The sequence below is a fragment of the Thunnus thynnus genome, chromosome 5 (genome assembly GCF_963924715.1).
Source record: "Thunnus thynnus chromosome 5, fThuThy2.1, whole genome shotgun sequence".
Classification (NCBI taxonomy): Eukaryota; Metazoa; Chordata; class Actinopteri; order Scombriformes; family Scombridae; genus Thunnus; species Thunnus thynnus.
In genome coordinates, this window is record NC_089521.1 from 8,365,163 (window position 1) to 8,383,167 (window position 18,005).

At 41.9% G+C, this 18,005-nt stretch overlaps 3 protein-coding genes across 3 annotated transcripts; 1 reads left to right on the forward strand and 2 right to left on the reverse strand.

Moving 5' to 3' along the window:
• Positions 1-715: 715 nt before the first annotated feature.
• si:dkey-238o13.4 (uncharacterized protein LOC560780 homolog) lies at positions 716-8,906 on the reverse strand. Its single transcript, XM_067589016.1, has 6 exons — positions 8,657-8,906; positions 7,032-7,139; positions 5,653-5,792; positions 5,262-5,358; positions 4,580-4,704; positions 716-2,798 (listed from the first exon to the last, which is right to left on the reverse strand). Exons 1-6 carry the CDS (start codon positions 8,739-8,741, stop codon positions 2,622-2,624), a joined length of 732 nt encoding a protein of 243 aa, XP_067445117.1. The 5' UTR covers positions 8,742-8,906; the 3' UTR covers positions 716-2,621.
• A 517-nt stretch (positions 8,907-9,423) lies between these two features.
• Positions 9,424-14,458, forward strand: spata2l (spermatogenesis associated 2-like). The gene is made up of 4 exons (XM_067589013.1): positions 9,424-9,567; positions 10,750-11,128; positions 11,373-11,666; positions 13,057-14,458. The coding sequence occupies exons 2-4, from the start codon at positions 10,763-10,765 to the stop codon at positions 14,053-14,055; spliced, it is 1,659 nt and encodes a 552-aa protein (XP_067445114.1). The 5' UTR covers positions 9,424-9,567; positions 10,750-10,762; the 3' UTR covers positions 14,056-14,458.
• A 690-nt stretch (positions 14,459-15,148) lies between these two features.
• Positions 15,149-17,973, reverse strand: pdf (peptide deformylase, mitochondrial). Its single transcript, XM_067589014.1, has 3 exons — positions 17,846-17,973; positions 16,175-16,817; positions 15,149-15,872 (listed from the first exon to the last, which is right to left on the reverse strand). The coding sequence occupies exons 2-3, from the start codon at positions 16,761-16,763 to the stop codon at positions 15,715-15,717; spliced, it is 747 nt and encodes a 248-aa protein (XP_067445115.1). The 5' UTR covers positions 16,764-16,817; positions 17,846-17,973; the 3' UTR covers positions 15,149-15,714.
• Between the last annotated feature and the right edge of the window lie 32 nt (positions 17,974-18,005).

Consider the following 18,005-nt stretch of genomic DNA (forward strand, 5'->3'; position numbering starts at 1 on the left):
GTCAGAGGGTGAACATGGCCGTTTGCGTGGGTGTGTTTGACTGTGTCTGTCCTTTCAGGGAAAGAGAAAGGGAGGGAGAAGAAGGAGGAAATGAAGAGGAAGAGAAAGCGGGGCCCAGTGAGTTCTCCCTTGTGGTTTAATTATAATTTGGCCTAATTGAGCTGTCAGCCGACAAGTTCAAAACACTGTGACTGACTACCTCTAATTGCCCCCCTTAACTACTACTACTCTGCATTTCTTCATTCTGCTTTCATGTCCAATCACCCCATCCCAGCCCAAACCTAAACTTTTTTATTGGCATCACAAATTTACATTGTTGTTGTGAAAGCATATACAGGACAGAAAACAAAGACAACAATGCCCCCTGTGATACTTCTGTCTGCTGTGGGCTCCTGACCTCTGTTTAGTTTTTCTGAGGGACATGCTGTCCCAAATAACATGTAGCAGATAAAGGGGCCTACAGGGGGTCGTTGCTGGTGCCTGTGAACAGGACAGAGAGTCACGCTAACAGGGATGTAAATGTGTCAAACACACCCCACCCACAAGAAGAGCAACCTACTTGCTCTGTTATTTACATTAATTTCTGTGCTGCAATATCCCCATAGAGACAGCCCTCTAAATCCTGGCTACACCCAAACAGCCGCCCATACAATGTCCCTGCATCACTAAAAAGACAAATTTCCAGGCAACTACTGCAATGAACACGCAGGATAAATCGTGTAGAACATGCTGCATCTTTATTGGTATTTGAATGCAAAAAGCTGCGAGTTTAAGCTTTAATTTTACCCAACCAAAGCTCTACAAAGAGGCTGAAATGGGCAGGGTCATGCTGTGTAACCTTTCTATCCATGATCGAGTAGTTTCAGATGTAGTGTTCATCGTGCTTAGTCAATAAGCCTCTGGTCTCCATCCGAAAATGGTTAGTATGCTTCAAACAAAGTGATTGTCAGATCATCGAACAATGTCTGAAATCCCCTCCCTCTGCAACTCTCTGATATCGGAACAGGGGTGGGCTACATCTGACAATTTTTGTAACTTTGCAAAACCATTTGACAAGCATGCCCAATTGCAGTGATTGGTCATGTGTGCAGAGGTGACAATGCAAAAGCAAAGCATTTTTAAAAAAAAATTAGTCATGCAAGTACTTCTGTCACTTTTCATGTCTACAACCGAGTGCAACACCATGAATGCCTTCAAGGAGAGACTGTATGGGAGTGTATGCAGTTTTCCCCAATTGTACAACTCTATTGCGTCAAGACTATAAAGACCTGTAAAAGACAGATTTCTTAGAGATTAGGGAGGCACTGTTAAGAAGCCTGGAGGAGGCAAGGACGGCAGGATTTTCTCCCGACCTTCAAGTGTGTGCAATTGGAACAGCTTTTGCCTCAAGTGGTCGGATGACACGTTGTACAAATTAGTTTAAGCCTACTGAACCCCTAAGGGGTAACAGGATCTGGAAGTAATCCACCACTCTTGCATTTACCTTACATCATTTCCCCAACTTTTCAATGTCCCCAACATGTCAGGTCTGCAACATCTCAAGTCAAGAATAAGTCACGTCCATAACATCCTCAACTTTTTAAGACTTTTCAAGTCTGTGTCATCTCAGGGCTGACAATGTGAAGTCCTCAATATATTATGGTGATCGACACCTTTAAGGATGCATGCCCCTGGTCCGTACCAGCTACAGTACATTCCCAGTAAGTCAAAGTCTAAGTGTAAGAATTGTGTTGCCTCCACTCTTTCACTGTGTTGCACTTTTAGCCTCTATGTCAAGACATTAAAGGTACCCTATAGAGTTGTCTTGTAAACACATTTACATTTACATTCAGTTTTCCCTTGAGTTCTATCAAACGTGTTGAATTTAATTTCCTTCTTCATTAAACATTTGCAAAGTTGATTTTTGTCAAAGTTTTAAAAACCTGCATTATTTACGACGTTTGTTAGCTAGTAGTCTTTTTCTTGTCGCTTTTGCAGTTGCTGCCATTCAGTGGAATAGCATGAAAACATTACTCCATAGTGCCACCAGTGGTCAGAAACTTTACAGGGTACCTTTAATTCCAGGATTGTAGACACAAACAATCAGATAATCACAACCAAACACCCTCCTCTTTTTGATCAGTTGTTAAAATACGAATGGGGAACTAATTTATATCTAGTCAGAAATCCCTCCTTCTTGTGCCGTCTATCTTCACCTGCTCTGTCCAACAGTTTGGCCTTCATTTTATACCAAGTAAATTTAGCAGATACATGGAGAAATTGCAGTATTATATTAGGTATGTCCTTCAATGATGTAGAGGACATAATAGAACTGTTAGCTCATATTTGTACAGATGCAGACAACAATAAGAAGGTGGGTATTATAAATCCTGTGCGTTTTCTTTTACAGACAAATTACACAACAACACATGCAGAGAAAACAGATGCTAACAATATGAGAACAGGCATCAGAAGGTACAGTAACAGACAGTTCACATAAAGGTGTGCATGAGTGGGGTTCAAAGTTGCGGGAGAAGAAAACAAATGAACCAAAGACATTGCAACTGTGGAGAGTTCAGTAAGAGCAGGAGCAGTAGATGTGTAGATGTGTCCCGGTGTCACTGGAGAAAGAGTTTCCATGTCTAAAGGTTCCCCTCCAGAAGGACAGTTTTTAAGTCTGCGGGGCAGTTGACGGTAAAGACAGTGTGAGAGGTGTTCCGTCTTTCCACCAGAGTGGCAACAGCCTCACCCAGGTCCAGGTGGTTCAGGTACCCAGGGGCCATCCGCTCCGGAGTGGCTACACCTGTGTTGATCTTCACCTGTCATAACCAATCAATGAAGGAAGACAGCAATGAAAGGAGAAGGGTGGGGGAGGAGGTGGGGGAGGGGGGTAGTATATACGCAAGAAAAGGTTAGAGATAAAAAAGGAAAGCCAAGAGAAGGAATGAGAAGTAGGATGTGAATGACAGATGATTGAATGGGATGAATGAGGGACACCGCAGGGTTAGAGAAGAAGAAAATGGTTCTTCATGAGTTCATCTGCTTTGATTGTGACTATTAAGTTTGACCACTGCCCAGAAAATGTTTACTTCAATGATAATTCAAGTTTATCGTAACTTGAGTCCTATTTTTGTAGTTTGGGCCATTGCTACACAATCATCAGAGTAATAGCTAAGATCTGGGGACGCAGTAACATCACTACAAGTAAGTCCAACAGGGCGTGATACACGAGCAGTCAGATTGTAAACAAGTTAATGGTTTCCCAGATAACAAAATCAATGTGGCCCAGATCTGGCCCACACCCGACACTTTTAGCACTTTCATCCAGCCCACATACCGTGTGGAATGATGGCACTTGGGCAGTCCGCTCCTGTTTCCCAGATCTGGGCCACAAGCAGGCTGTATGTCAACCAAGAACAAACCAGATACACCAGAACTGGCCCACATCCAGTGAGAGCACCGCATCTTTACCAAAAAAGGCCCACATTTTATTTGGAATATTCGGGCCATATTTGCTATTTTACATGTGGGCCATTTCAGGCTCACACCCATTTTGTCTGGGCCAGAAGAAGGCCAGCAGTGCCGCATCATTGCCTGAAGTGGCCCACTTCCGTATGCTATCTGGGTTAGCCAGATTACCTAAACTGAGAGTGAGGTGAAACTGAAAGTGAGTACACCTGAAAACTAGCTAATAATCCCTCATTGTATTGCAGTGAATGTGCACAGCCACAGTGAGTACAGAAGGTCGAGGTTGAACCAGCAAGTGGGTCTGTTCGTTATGGTGGATGTTTCTAATGGACAGTTTTGGTGATAATTTTTTTGGTCACCCTTGTTTTCTCTTCCAAATAAGTTTGGCCAACCTGGGGGTTTCTGTCTGATCATCTTTTAGTTTGTGTTTCTTGACCCATCAGACTTGTTCTTAGTGATGTTGCCGTACTCCCAGATATACAGTATGTAACTAAATGTAAATAATGGCCAAAAGTGTGCAAGTAAGAACTGAGCTGTAAAAACAGAATTCATTTATCCTTTAAAGAGCCCCTCCAGACATGATTTAAGACATATAAAAATACTTTGTTGTTTTGAATAATAATTTGTGTCTGATATGGTATTCTCTACAAAAAAGTTCAATTGCCTCGTCAAAATCCTCAAAATTGAAAAATCTTGTTTGTGTGGTCTTGTTTGAAAACATATAACCTGTTTTATGCTTGGTTCGCTTCAGTACTGGGTTTCAGGATTGTTGTCTAGGAACATAGAGTATGATGTAGTGAAAAAAGCAAATCCAAATGAACACATTTAGCTCAAAACTGCAAATCCAACTTTACAGTAGTGCATTTTGCTGTTTACAGAAATCATTTGCAATTTGTAATAAACGAAAAAACAAATCTTAAAGTTGTGTTTAAGTAACATAGACCCCGTTCTAATGCAGCCTGTAGCACATGCTGTCATGTCTATTTAAAGCCCCTGGCTGCTTTGTAGGAAAAAGAAAAGGATCCTGCCACTTCTAACGAAATCGGAGACGCAAAGGTCAGATAGAAATCCAATATCAGCTCTGATGTTTTGTTAAATGAAATCTCGCCATGTAATCCCATTAAAATCTCACCTGGTTGAGTTTGCAGGGCAGCTCAGGGTACTCCTCTCGTAGTATCTGGCAGAAGGCCAGGGTGCTGGCAGCTCCTACGGTCAGGAAGCCGGTACCAGGCATCAGCAACTTCTCCCCTGCTCCTCCTGAGGTATAAAGCAGCAGAGGGCAAAACACTACATAAACACACATAGACTCTCTGAATACAGTACACACATATAGACTGACTGCAGACTTTCCACTGACAGCAGAAACCATAGATTTTTTTGTTGGAGAAGTGAAAGAAAACAATTAAGCCTAGTTTCTACTGGTATGATACATATTCCTTAATTAAGTGTTAAATCAAATGATCAAACAGCAAACTCAGGGCCGAAGGGTGAGGGTGAGAACGGTGGGGTGAGGGGTGTATTTTAGGGGGTATTCAAATTGATGAAAGCACTTTTAGAGAGACTTTTTGTAATTTCTTTATATTTCTTCATGCATGCTATATGAATACTTAGCCACGTAACCATTTGGCTCTGGTGGATACCTGCAATGAAATCATTTGCTAAGCTTTTGTGTTGTGACTTAAAAAACCAAATAGCAGTTACTCTGTCAGAATCAAATATTGATTTTGACATGTCTCTAACAGGCACAGATGAGCCCCTACTACACCTACTACAGCACATTATGTACATTAAGACATAGGGTGTGCAGAGCTCACCTGTGATGAAGGTGTAGGTGCAGCTGGAGTCATCCCTCACCAAGGGGAAGAAGGCCTTCCATGACACAAATGTGCTGAAAAGTAACGTCTCAATGACCTGGAGAGTTGAAGGAAGAGGAAATATGAAAATAACCACACAAAAATCAAACAACTTATTCTTGAAAAGGAGGAGAGGCCTCTGCAACAACACGCAGACTCATGTAGCAGTGAAACTGAAAACTATCACAACTGCTACTATTAGTTTCACCACTGCAGCCACAAGAAACACTGTTAAAAATAATAAAAGTTATATATGCGTACTTGTATGCCAACAAAACTTGATGTGTAATCAAAAACCACCGGCAGTCTCATGAATTGGTCTAGCCGCTGTCTGTTGTCTGTGTGTGCTCACCCAGTGCAGGTCTTTGAGAGTCTGGGTGTGCGGGGGTCCTCCCTGCCACCAGCTGAAGCCCAGAGAGGAAACAATGTCCGTCACCTTCCCCACCGCCTTCAGCAGGGCCTGTTTCGCCTGCTCCGCTCCCTCCTCTGACCCTGGAACAGAGATAAGGCTTCCAGGTTATAGATCAGCCAAGAATGTCCTCCTGGGTAGAAAGAAAGCATTTTAGACCCAGAGGTGTGACTATGGTCGGACTTCTGTGGGTTTTCAAAGGCTGATATTGAAAGGTAATTTGGAGGATGATTCATAACAATTTTGGTGACCCCCTGACCTTCAGTGCCACTGTCAGGGCAACATTTCCTCCTGATAAACACTTTTGTCCATGACAACCTCCTCAACTCTGATGTTGGCTCTCTGTAAAATTAGCGGGAAGTTCCTGGTCTGCAGAGGATAGATGTTTTTGTGGATGGATTGCCAAATTATGTTCAGATATTCATGTTTCATCACGTTTCATCACAGAAACATCAGCCTCCGCTGTACTTTGTGTTTAGTGCTAATTAGCAAAATATTAGCATGCTAACACGCTAAACTAAGATGTTGAACATGGAAAACATTATACCTGGTAAACATCATCATGTTAGCATTGTCACTGTGAACATGTTAGCATGCTGATGTTAACATTGAGCTCAAAGCACTGGCGTAATTAATATGTACCGTATGAAGGATAAAATCCTAACTGTTTGGGTAACCTCCTGACTATCTTGCACCACTGTTGGACCAAAATATGCCCTTATAGACAAGAAAAGAAAATTAAAATTTAATGACCAGATCAAAAAGTACATTCATGCCCCCCAAAGGATGAACCTCATCTATTTTAAATCATCTTTGAGCATTCTGGGAATGCCGCCTTCCAGACAAAATGTCAACTTTACTCAAAATATCTTATCATATAATAGGCAGATTATCATGAATTGTTCTAAGCATGTTCATGCTCACAGGAGGATAATAAGTTTGGATTTTAAAGATGGCATGTCCTTTTTCTGGCACCACCTTAAGGACAATGTTTTTGTTTTTTAATTTGGTATTCTGGTAAGACTCTACAAACAGCAAATCTGCAAAACAAAGTATTTTGTTAATTCCATTAAGCACCTTTGTATTGTGAGGAGTAATGAACCATCCGAGGACTGCCAGAGATGATCTGTTATCTATAACCTTTTTAATGAGACTGTCACAAACAAGAGAGAAATAAGAATTCATATTACACCCATCTAATCAGCCTGACTCATTCAATCCCCTCTTTTGCACCTGCAGCAAAGATTACACATGAGGTAGTTTCAGTGGATGGATGACAGACAGCTACCTAGATGAATTAACAGATGTGTGACCCTACTCACCCACATTCCCCACTATAGTGGTGAGCTGATCCTTTGTGTTGGGAGAGACAAATGATCGGAGTCTCTCCAGCCGGCTGCTGTCCCTGGAGATCACTGCGACTTTGAAACCTTCATGCACACGCACACACACACGCACACACAGATAGAACAGATAGTGCATTAATCTATAGCACAGACAGACAAAACCAGCACCTTTAACACAGATACAGTAGGACTAATCCCTGTCACATGAAAACAAGCATTCACTAATAGGCCTACATTGTCCTGATCTGTTTATCAAGGTCATCATAGGGATAAATGTGACAGAGCAGCAGATGGTAACTTTCTGCCAAGTTCAAACAGCAGCACTATGGACATGCAATGTGAATCCAACACCAGTGCACTCTCATGACAGCATCCTGCACTGTGTCACTGGTTCATTCACAGTGCAAAGGCAGATGAGCACAATAAATAACCCAAATATATTTCTGCTTTGGGAGTGAAAACAGCCTCTGAGCAGAGATGATAGAAGACAGAGCCAAAACCAAAATGACACTCAACCACCTCCAACCATAAAATAAAATGTCAGATTTATTCACATCAGAGTTTATGGGACATTTTTAAACAAACCACCAGTAGAAAAATCCCAAATAGCATGAAACCAGAGTGTTTTGGTGTGTAATAACCTCTTAACATTCATTATTATAAGTACTCACATTCTGCATGTGTTCCATATCTGTATCTTTAAAGAAACATTATTTTCATATTGAAATACATTGAATCAAATCAAAGAAACCTTTTTATGATTGCACCAATAGGGAAACCTAGATATATTGTACATGATATTGTAACTGTTTCCTTCTGATTAGGCATGCTCACGTGAATCATCTTTGGAAACCTCTGAACTTAAATTTAAAATGAATTTCTCTGGGTCTGAACAGTCTGTTCTCCCTAAAAAATATCTTTGCAGTGACACTTTTATGACAGTATTTCGATTGATAATATTTGTTAACTTTAAGTCTGGAATAATTTTGTCAGAGAAGAACTGTGTAATGAACAGTAGGTGTGTCATTTTACGCGCAGCCAAAAACAATTTTGGTGGGTTTGGAATGTTTTCTGATTTGGCACACAGGAGACCAGTTGGCACATTGCGCACCCAAATGTACTGGACAGTGTGTATGAGCTTGGCCGACTGCCTAATTGTTGGATCTGTCGGTGAAGCCTCAGAGATAGCTGGAATTTGTGGTAGACGAGACCCGACAATAAATGTTGATTAAAATTACGCACGCTGATGCGCCATCGAGAGTATATAAATAGCCATTCATCCAATAATTTAAAGCCAGTTGAACTCATAAAATACTAAAATACACATAAAATAAATACAATAAAATTACTATAATACAGTTGATCATGATGAAACTCCCCCTGCATAAATTCGGCAGGACAGACACCTGTGCGTAAAACTAAACAGTTCCCAAATTAATTTGTTAATTAATCTCTGGGTAAACATTAAAATCCATCTGTTTCAAAGAATAACCCAAAAATGTTTCCCCTAAATGGGTCTAAATAGGTTTTTTTGTTTGTTTGTTTTGTTTTGTTTTGTTTTTTTCCCAGTGTCAAAGCTCTCCAGACCTTCAAGATCTTACCTTTATCCAGCAGTCCTTTAACTATCCCAGTGCCCACTGTCCCCGCTCCTCCCAGAGCTAACACAACTCTGTCCGAGTTTGACATGCTGGCTGCAGCTGCACAGGTTGATGATACTCTGAGTGCGCTGGAGGTGAAGCTTCTGACTTCTGCTGAGCATCTTGGTCAACGCAGGATGCTTTAAACTAAACTCAGGGGCCACAGTTCCGCCCTTCTATCAGTGTCACTGAAGCCACGCCCGCAGGTCAACAACAAAGGCTCACAACTGTCCTCGTCCCAGGAGAGAGAGAGAGAGAGAGAGAGAGAGAGAGACAGAGAGAGAGAGAGAGAGAGAGAGAGAGAGAGAGAGAGAGAGAGAGAGAGAGAGATTTTATGGGCCCCAAATTTGCTCGACGGTTACTTACATTGCAATTTGGGGGGCAGTTGTAAGTCGCATTTACCAGGCAGTGTGTGTGTGTGTACATGAGTGAGTGCTCACTGATTAAAACTAATAGCTGTATATAAATATTATATATTATATATATTTATATACAGTCAATGATTGAAGGAGGCAGTAGATGACAATAGATGAACTGCCGCCATCTATTGGATGAAACGACAGTGTACAAGACAGATACATTGTTTATTTCATCTAATAATTTCGAAAAGGATGTTATAGTTTCCGTCTATTTTCTCTTTGAATATTTTTCGATTTCGTGTCTATCCAAGATTTTAATTTCAAAAACGTCTTTTCACCACAGAACTCCTCCCGCCCGGCCCGCCCTGTTTCCCCTACCGAGCGCACCCTCCTGAAACAGGGGAACTCCGTGCCACGTGACAATGTTTACTTTACCGTGGACAATCAAGCAGCTACCAGCTGCAGGAAATGTTTCATGACTCATTGACAAACATCTAAATAAAGTGCCAAGTACAGGTGAGTGTGTGGCTCTTGTCTGTTAAATAAGACTCATTTCGATCAGTCTCAGGCTGTATCTGCTGTAGCTACGATGTAAAGCTAAGTTAGCTAAGTGTCGATGCTAGTAAATGTCTCCAGGATTCAGATCGTCATCCAGAATTAAAATAATTTAATGTTGTCTCGCTTATTGGCGAAAAAATGCACCCTCTAAAATACAAACCACAACGTTTTCTAAATCCACCAGAGTTGCCATTTAATTCGGCGTATATCCTAAACAATATGAATCTCGCATTCATATTATATTTTAACCTTTTCTATGTGAATTTGCTGTTATTTCCTGAATTTCGTAGTCTACAAAGTTAACTAATAATGAATTGTACGTTAACAGAATTGGAGAACAGCGTCCACATTTATGAAAACGTTTTGAATCGTAATTCACGACCAGTTTTTCTTCAGTGAAGAGGCTACAGAGTTTGAAATTACCATGTTTTTTGTAAGAAATTTGGCGTGAAGTAACGTTGCTCCTCGTTAATAAAGGCCAGAACGAAACGGTAACCATTAGCAAAACTAGCTAGTCAGAGTGGAAACCGAAACAGGTTGAACTAATGCTAACGTTAAATTAAGTTGCAGAGAAGTGATTATATTTGTCGTACCGATATTTTCTTATTGTGTCAGGGCGCTGTTCAACAAGTTAGCCACTAAACTATATTCTGCTCACATTATTTTTCCCTTTCACTTCTTAAGGCCAAGGAGTTGTGGGTTTCACTTTCGGTTATAAACATAATTGTGTTTGTCGTTACGATTTAAACTAGCTGACGTTAATATGTAATATTTAATTGTGCTAAAGGATGAACTATTTAATATATTCAATGCCATTGAAATCTCTCCATGGCTGCCTCACAAGCTGAAAGAACTCGTATATTTCATACAAGTCTCTTCAGTTTGTGTGACGTGACATGAAATATCTATAAATGACTTAATTTAACTGACTGATTAAGCTCGTCCTCCTATTCATTGAAGAAAAAAACGGATCTTCCTAAGAGGGTAAATAATGTTGTGAAATCAATCAAAGTTTGGATTGGATCAGGTGTCAGTGTTGGTCTAAAGTAAAGACGAATCAATACTGTTCATACATTCATTATCAGCAGAGAAGAAGTGCCATTATCCTTCATTTCAACATCCCATTTGTCTCCCTCTCAGCTGAACGAAAGAGATGAGCATCCCCCGGCAGACAGCCATACATCTAGTGACCACTTATGATCACAGTTTGGAGCAGCAAATTGTGAGAGGAGGCTCTAGCCTGGCGTGTAGAGATGAGGAGCTGTGGAAGCAGGTGGAGGAGCTGCTGAGGGACAGAGATGCTCAGGAGACGCACTGCCTGGGTCTGGATCCACTGATGGTGATGGAGGAGACACTCAAGGCCGAAGCAGCATCAACAAAAGCAACTACAGCAGCCAGCGGGGGGCGAGTCAAAGCCAGAGGAGGGCTGCAAGGCCTGGGTAAAGCCTTTGAGGTCCTGGAACAAGCGGCTCTGAACCTGTACCTCGGCCCCTGGAGGGAGGAGTACAAAGTAATCAAGGTTAGCTGAAATCATGGATTCTTGTATGCAATATTTTCCTGAGGGTCTAATGGTCTAAATGCTGTTTTTAGGAGGTTTTTTCCTGCTGTGATTTGAATAAAATTTTGTGTTAAACATTCAGTATTTTCAAATTTAGCATAAGTGAGGAAAAATAACCCAATTTAAATATGACACTAGTGAAAACCTGATATATTTGCCCATTTTTGATTAATTTATTTTTCTTTCCCTCTCATGTGTCTCCCAGATGTACTCCGGCATGTTCACACACCATATCAAACCGGTGTTGTCCATGGCACAGATTGAGAAACTATTCGGCCTGCTAGGATACCAACCCTGCTCCACACGGCGTGAGCAGCTTCGTCTCCAGTCCCCCAGAGTCAGTGCTGCCTTTTTGGACGACCTCCTCCGCTTGTCTTGTGCCTTCTTCCTGGCCCGCTGTGAGTGTCTCCTCCTTCTGACGGCTCTGGGGAAGCACGGAGGCGAGGCCCAGTGGGAGCTGGGTGTGGTCAGGGAGAGACAGAGAGGACACAGCCTACAGGTACGTCTGCCTCGCGTTCACCGAATGAATTTACCAACCATGGAGTGAGGTCTGTATTTTGTCATTCAGATCTGTATATTTATGTGACACAGTCCCAAAATTGAAATGTTTAGTCTACATGTCTGAGTTAGTGCAGGTGGGATGCTTTTCACTTTTGTCATTAAAGTTCCCGTATATCTGAGGTGGATGGTGGACAAGTGCGAGCGCTCAATTTTAAAAATCCCACTTTTACAGTTTGATTAACTCACTAAATTCTCTAAACAGTGTCCTTTGACTGTCCAGCTGCCAAAATCCAGATGAGAGAAGAGAGGAGTCACCCTCAATTATTACACTGCACTCACAGCAATCAGCTTTTACAAACAGCAGTGAAGTGCTTTCTGGAGTTTTGTGCCCTGAGCTTCGCCTCTCAAGCTACATAAAGGCTACTCTAATGGTCGGTTAATGCTCAATCAGAACTAGTTTGTATGTTGTGTTGTCCGACCACGTAATAGAAATAGTCGTATCAAGAATAAAAAAGAGAGCTTGGATGAGAAGTTCAAACCCTGCTTACTTCCTTTTTTTGTATTCACAAGTAACAAGTTAAATTATAATAATCTCTGAAAAAGTACGTTAGAATCGATTAATCAAACATGAGGCAGTAAATGACACAGCCTTTTAGTAGAGATGTAATAGTCAGTTTCTGTTAGTAAAACTAAACGTGGACTTTCACTGAAGCTTAGTTTGTGAATTAAAGGTACCCTGTGGACTTTCTGAGCAGTTTTTATGAGTGGGTTTGTGTTTTGTTTTTCTTGTGGATGCACATGTACGTGGATGGAGCCGTATACAGTCCTGCCAATGGTTTCACATTATTCTGCTGATCTACAGGTGCCTTTAATGTGCCAGCAAAGGCAGAAGAAGAAGACTAAAGCAAATAAACATGAATGTAAACGATGCAGGACTTAAAATGCCTTTTAAAAATCAGCTTTGCAAATGATTTATTTACTGGGCGGTGTAATGGAATTTTAAATTGTTCTACCTGGAACCTGGTGAAGGGCCTTTAGGATAGCCAAACCCCACATGCTCATCAAAATCCTCCCAACAACTGCATCATGAAATTATATTTAATGTTCCTCTAGAGCTGATCCACTCCCACTTAGGGCTATGTGTCATTTCAGCACTGATACCAAAACTGAAAATGCTTTTTTTCCAGATACCTTATTTTGAGAAATGTCTAAATACAAGCAGCCATACGGACTTTTGTTTAAATATAATATTGTTGATTTAATCTAGTAATCATCTCTTCACAGAATAAGTAAAATAGATAACATGTCTGACTAGACATTCATTGCCTGCTTTCAGTTCTTGACAGTTTTAGATACTTTAGATTCTCATTGTCCAGGTGTCTCTACAGGTTGCCCTGGACAACACCAAGAAGACACTGGAAGTCAAGCAACCACAGAGGGAGCCGTTTGACGGAGAAGTGGACATGGATCTGTACACAGATGAGCATATTAATGGGGGGCAGAAAGAGGTGGTTGTCAATGATGACGAGAGTCCCCGCTCCTTAACGTGGGTGAGCAGTGCGTCAACCCCTGCTGTCAAAACACACAGCAATGGAGTGACACCCGGCTCCCTGTCCACTAGAGAGAACGTCTGCATCTCTACATTCGACTGCCCGCTACCCAACAAGTCCCCTCTGGAATCGGACCATACTGGAAACCCCTCGTCCAGCACGAGGCAAAGCAGAGGTCCCGGTGAGGAGACGAAGTTGGACAAAGCCGACTTGCAGTCACGCAGTCTGCATGTAGGAGCGATGGGAATGTGCAGTAATGAGGCTGAAGCCAACCACTCCTGCAGATGTCTCCAATCTCCAGAGCTTTGTCTCACACAATGTTTGGAATGCAACACCATACACAATGTCACCTGTCGTTGGTTTCAGGATTGCTACATGCAGGGCCACAATGTGCTGCTCCCTGAGCAGATGCAAGAATCGGCAGGAGTGTCACCTCAGGGTGGGAGCCTCAGAGCGGGAGCTTTGAGTGCATCACCAACTCTGAGCAGCAGCAGTGCAGCAATGTCCTCCTTAGCTCTGTGTGACGACCCTAAATCAATGAGCCCAGCTCAACATCCACTCAGCTACCATAACTGCTGTGACCTCACCCACCTGAACCCCCGGGTTCTGTGTCTCAGCTGTGGCGTCTTCCACTCTGATCGCTGTAGAGAGATTGAGTTCTGTCAAACTAAACACATAATCAAAGAACTAGGCGTGTGCTCCTGTGGGAGGGCTTGTTCAAGAAAGCCTCTGGTTCTGTGCAGATATTGTGGAAATGAGTATTGTAATCCCTGTTGGTACAGAAATCCTGTTGTTTGCACCTGTGGCCAAACTTTTGACCAGTCATCCTCTGTGTGATTTGTGTTTGAAAATAATTGCACTAATGAGGCACAGCTATCAAAATCACAGTGCCTTAAATCTGCATAGTGGAAATAGAAATCTTTTCCGATTGAAGTACAACAAATCAGAAGCTCAAATGTTGCCTTGATACAGTACTGAAATGCAGTATTGACTGAGCACCACTTTTTCTATTTGGGTCTTCTTTCTGAAACCCTCAGTTACTCTCATTTGCTTATTCTGTAAGTGGCCATATTTACCATGATTACATTTGTAAAATCATTGTTTATTGTGGACATGAGAAGTTGTGATTACAGTTTGTGCTCTTGGGTCACTTAAATGTAACTCGGTGCCAAGCACAAGGAAATCTGTTCTCAGCTGTATTTGCCTGCACAGACTGGAGTAAAAAAGGGTCGATATGCCACTTTGCTGTGTTAAATGTGTGTTTTTTAATACATGATTTAGTCTGGTGACAGTGGAGTTACAGGGACAGTATTTACAAGTATCACTTTGAAAAAGTACCTGGAAAAAAATATCTATAATGTAGAATGTACAGATGTATGAATATGATGATCTCGAATTTGACCTTTTCATAAAACTGAACGTGTGGGATAATTCAGTGTCTTTTATAAAATCTTTACTGAGCGTATGCAGTAGAATTTTCCTCCTGTTATACTTCGTCTAATCTATAAACTCAAATCAACAAATTCTGCAGGTACATGCTTTTCATTGGGTGGATAAAATCCAAATTGTTACCAAAATCTTATCAGTTGTGTCCTGACCCGAGGCCAACCTGTCCACTAAATTATCATGAATGTTTGGACATGTTTTGGAGATAACCTGCTGATCATAATTTGTGCATTGTTAACATTATAACAACACAAATTGGGTCATTAACATATGAACGTCCTGGAGACTCACTGACAGTTTGAATGTCCTAAGCAATAAGAAGGATCTCTAAAAATCTTTCAGCTGCCTGAACCACTAATGTTTTTTGAGGTCATGTCCCACACATGTCCCACTTCCCCCTTCCAAACTTAATTAGGTTCATGTAGATTGATCCACTTTTATTCTCATGTAAAACTGCCAGAACGACCAGCTTTTAACTGAACAGTCTGTGAAGTTCTTTTGAATTTTTTTAGAAAGTACTTTAGATAGATGTTTCACATCTTAACTTTACAAGAGTTGAATTGAGTGATGTCACTAAGATAATAATGGGTAATAATCTTTGCCAAGTAGTTCCAGTGGTATTTATTTATTGTGATGGTGGCAGACAAAGGTCACGTCTTTACGATTCACTCATTTGATCATGAACATATCAGCCTCTCCACTCAAACGTAGACCTGAGGTCCACAGAAACTCCTGGCTTGCAGTGTAAAGTGATGAGAGGTAATTGGTTTGGTTTTTCTGCTCTGCAGCTTCTAGCAGTTCATGATGATCCTGACAAACTGAGCTCTTGTTCCAAGAAAACCAGAAAACCAAAATTTATCACTTTCTGCGAGCCAGACGATTTGTCATAGGAAAGATTTAGCAGACACCACATGCTCCGAACAGCAAATGTAAAAGCTTTCATTAACCAAGTGCAGGTTGATCAGAGGCAGTTTATAGATCATCAGTTTTACACATCCTCATATAAATATCTGTGGTCTGTCCTGAGGATCTGCGGGGATCGTCTGTTTTCTACTCATTGTATGCCTGCCAGTTGATGTTGATGAAGGTCTTGCAGTCCATGCGGTCGATGTAGAGGACCCCGTCCAGGTGGTCCATCTCATGCTGCAGGATACGAGCCGGCCAACCACTGGCCTGCCACGTGACGGCTTCACCCTTCTCATTCAGACCTGCAGGAAGAACAAGCAGAGGGACATAAAAATACACAGGAGTGAATCGGGGATTGTCCGTGAATGTGTCTACTCAATGTACACTGACTCCTCAACAGTTGAGTGCTTTTAAATGAAATGCAAATGTATTTCATTTTGAAACTTTTGCTTGTTTTGTGTGATTAATAAGACCAAATTTTAGTCTGTGTGTTTTGTTTTTTTTTTTATAGTATTTTAAAGCAGTCTAGGTAAATGAGATTTGGCACATAATTTGAAAGGCACTGCAGTAGATAAACACAGGATGAAGCTATGAAGGTGCGTACCGGACACTTCCACAGACCGGAAGCGGGGAACTGCGGCAGAGAAGCCTGAGATGCTCTCACAGGCCTCCTGAAACAGCGCTGTCTGTCCATCCAGCACCCTCAGCTGTGGGTTGACAAAGATCCTCAGGGGCTGGGCGGAGAGACCACGGATCTCCCTCGACCTAGGCGAACTCTCCTCCAACATCTTCTGAGGATATTCCAGGGCCAAGATGCGTAGTGGCACCCCTATCTGAGGTGCACTCAATCCCACGCACTCAAGTTTTCGCATCACTTTCACCATAGTGTTGATGACCTGCTGGATCTCAGGGCCTGTTATAGCTGAAGGGTCAACAGCGGCCGCGTGGGACCGCAGCACTGGGTCTCCTACCTGGCACACATGACTGTACGGAGGACTGGGAGGGGATATGACCTTGCGTTTCATGTACTGAAGATAGGAGCGCACCTTGACATCGGCAGAGTAAGAGCGTGTGCACGGTACAGGTGAATATGTGGACGTGTGTGGAAGCTTGATGGAAAGGGCTTTGGATGCACAAAGTCTGAATCCCACCCTGGAGAGCTGAAGCAGTGACACACATGATGTTCTGTTCATGATGGAGCTGCAGCTGGGATGATGTGTCTCAGGTCAGGAAGTAGATGTACGAGGCTGCAGGGACATCGCACAAGAGAATGACGTTAAGTTACCGTACATTTTTATCATGGTTCATGAGAACCCAACACTGCAATTTAAGACCTACTTTAACTGCTTTAATGAAAGTGAGATGTTCAGGTCCAATCTGGTCCTAATGCCTGATACACTATCTAGCCAAAAGTTGTGGATACAAAAATTACACTCATATGATTGTGAAACATTTCATTCCAAGATCATTAATCTGCTGCTATCACCGCCGCTCTGCTGGGAAGGCTTTCCACAAGATTTAGGAGGTCGGTCACTAATTTTGGGTGAAAAGGCCTCATTTGTCATTTTAGTTGAAGTACAAAGGTGTTGGATGTGGTCGAGGTCAGGGCTCTTTTGCTGAAAATATCATCATGTATTCTGTGGCATTAGATTTCTCTTAGAATTAAAGGGCCTGGCCCAAACCATGAAGAACAGGCCTAGACCACAAAGATGTGAACAGAGGTATCAACACACTTGGCCATCAAGTGTACCTCCATCAAAGTGCAGTTCTGTGGAGGAAGCTTGAATGTGTTGGTAAAATGAGTGGTGTTTTGTATGTTACCATAGTTATTGGTGAATTGTATTGTAATTATAAAGTTTTTCAAATTATTCCAATGGCATAAGTTTTTGTTTTAAAGGACTAGTCTGTGGGATTTAGTGGCATCTAGTGGTGAGGTTGCAGATTGAACTGAACACCAAAGTCGAAACATTTCAAACGGAGACGTCAGAGGAACATGTTAGTCCTGTTTATCAGATACATGCCTTTGACATAATAATGTGGAGTTAGTTTGACGTAGTGCTTACTACATTCAATAGAAATCTTATCTTAGCAGCAAGTCCAAACACCGCCTGCCGGGTAGCCAGGTACTACGAAACGAGTGCCCATTCAACCGCTGTCACACAGGCTACAATGTTAGGCCGTTAGCATGTTGATAGACATATTTTCAAAATACTCTACTAATGCTGCTAACTACGTATAGTATTATATATTTAAAGGCGTCGTATAGCTCCATTACCTTACAGCAAAGTGTACGCTTCTGTAAAGGACCACATATTCAGGACAGAAGGTGGTAATAAGGGAACGGAGGAGACGGTTACAGCGCTGGAAACTACTTCCGGGTCAACGACATAAGCTTCGCAATAAAAGTCTACATGCGTTAGCCACATAGTTAATTT

Excerpts from the sequence above, each read along its gene's own strand:
- spata2l (XM_067589013.1), top strand. The coding sequence starts at position 10,763 with ATGAGCATCCCCCGGCAGACAGCCATACATCTAGTGACCACTTATGAT. Across the intron at positions 11,129-11,372 it reads AGGAGTACAAAGTAATCAAG|ATGTACTCCGGCATGTTCAC; the intron begins GTTAGCTGAAAT and ends TGTGTCTCCCAG. Across the intron at positions 11,667-13,056 it reads AGAGAGGACACAGCCTACAG|GTTGCCCTGGACAACACCAA; the intron begins GTACGTCTGCCT and ends GTGTCTCTACAG.
- pdf (XM_067589014.1), bottom strand. The coding sequence starts at position 16,763 with ATGAACAGAACATCATGTGTGTCACTGCTTCAGCTCTCCAGGGTGGGA. Across the intron at positions 15,873-16,174 it reads CCGGTCTGTGGAAGTGTCCG|GTCTGAATGAGAAGGGTGAA; the intron begins GTACGCACCTTC and ends TTCTTCCTGCAG.
- si:dkey-238o13.4 (XM_067589016.1), bottom strand. The coding sequence starts at position 8,741 with ATGTCAAACTCGGACAGAGTTGTGTTAGCTCTGGGAGGAGCGGGGACA. Across the intron at positions 5,793-7,031 it reads CACTATAGTGGGGAATGTGG|GGTCAGAGGAGGGAGCGGAG; the intron begins GTGAGTAGGGTC and ends TCTCTGTTCCAG. Across the intron at positions 2,799-4,579 it reads TGCCCTGCAAACTCAACCAG|GTGAAGATCAACACAGGTGT; the intron begins GTGAGATTTTAA and ends TGGTTATGACAG.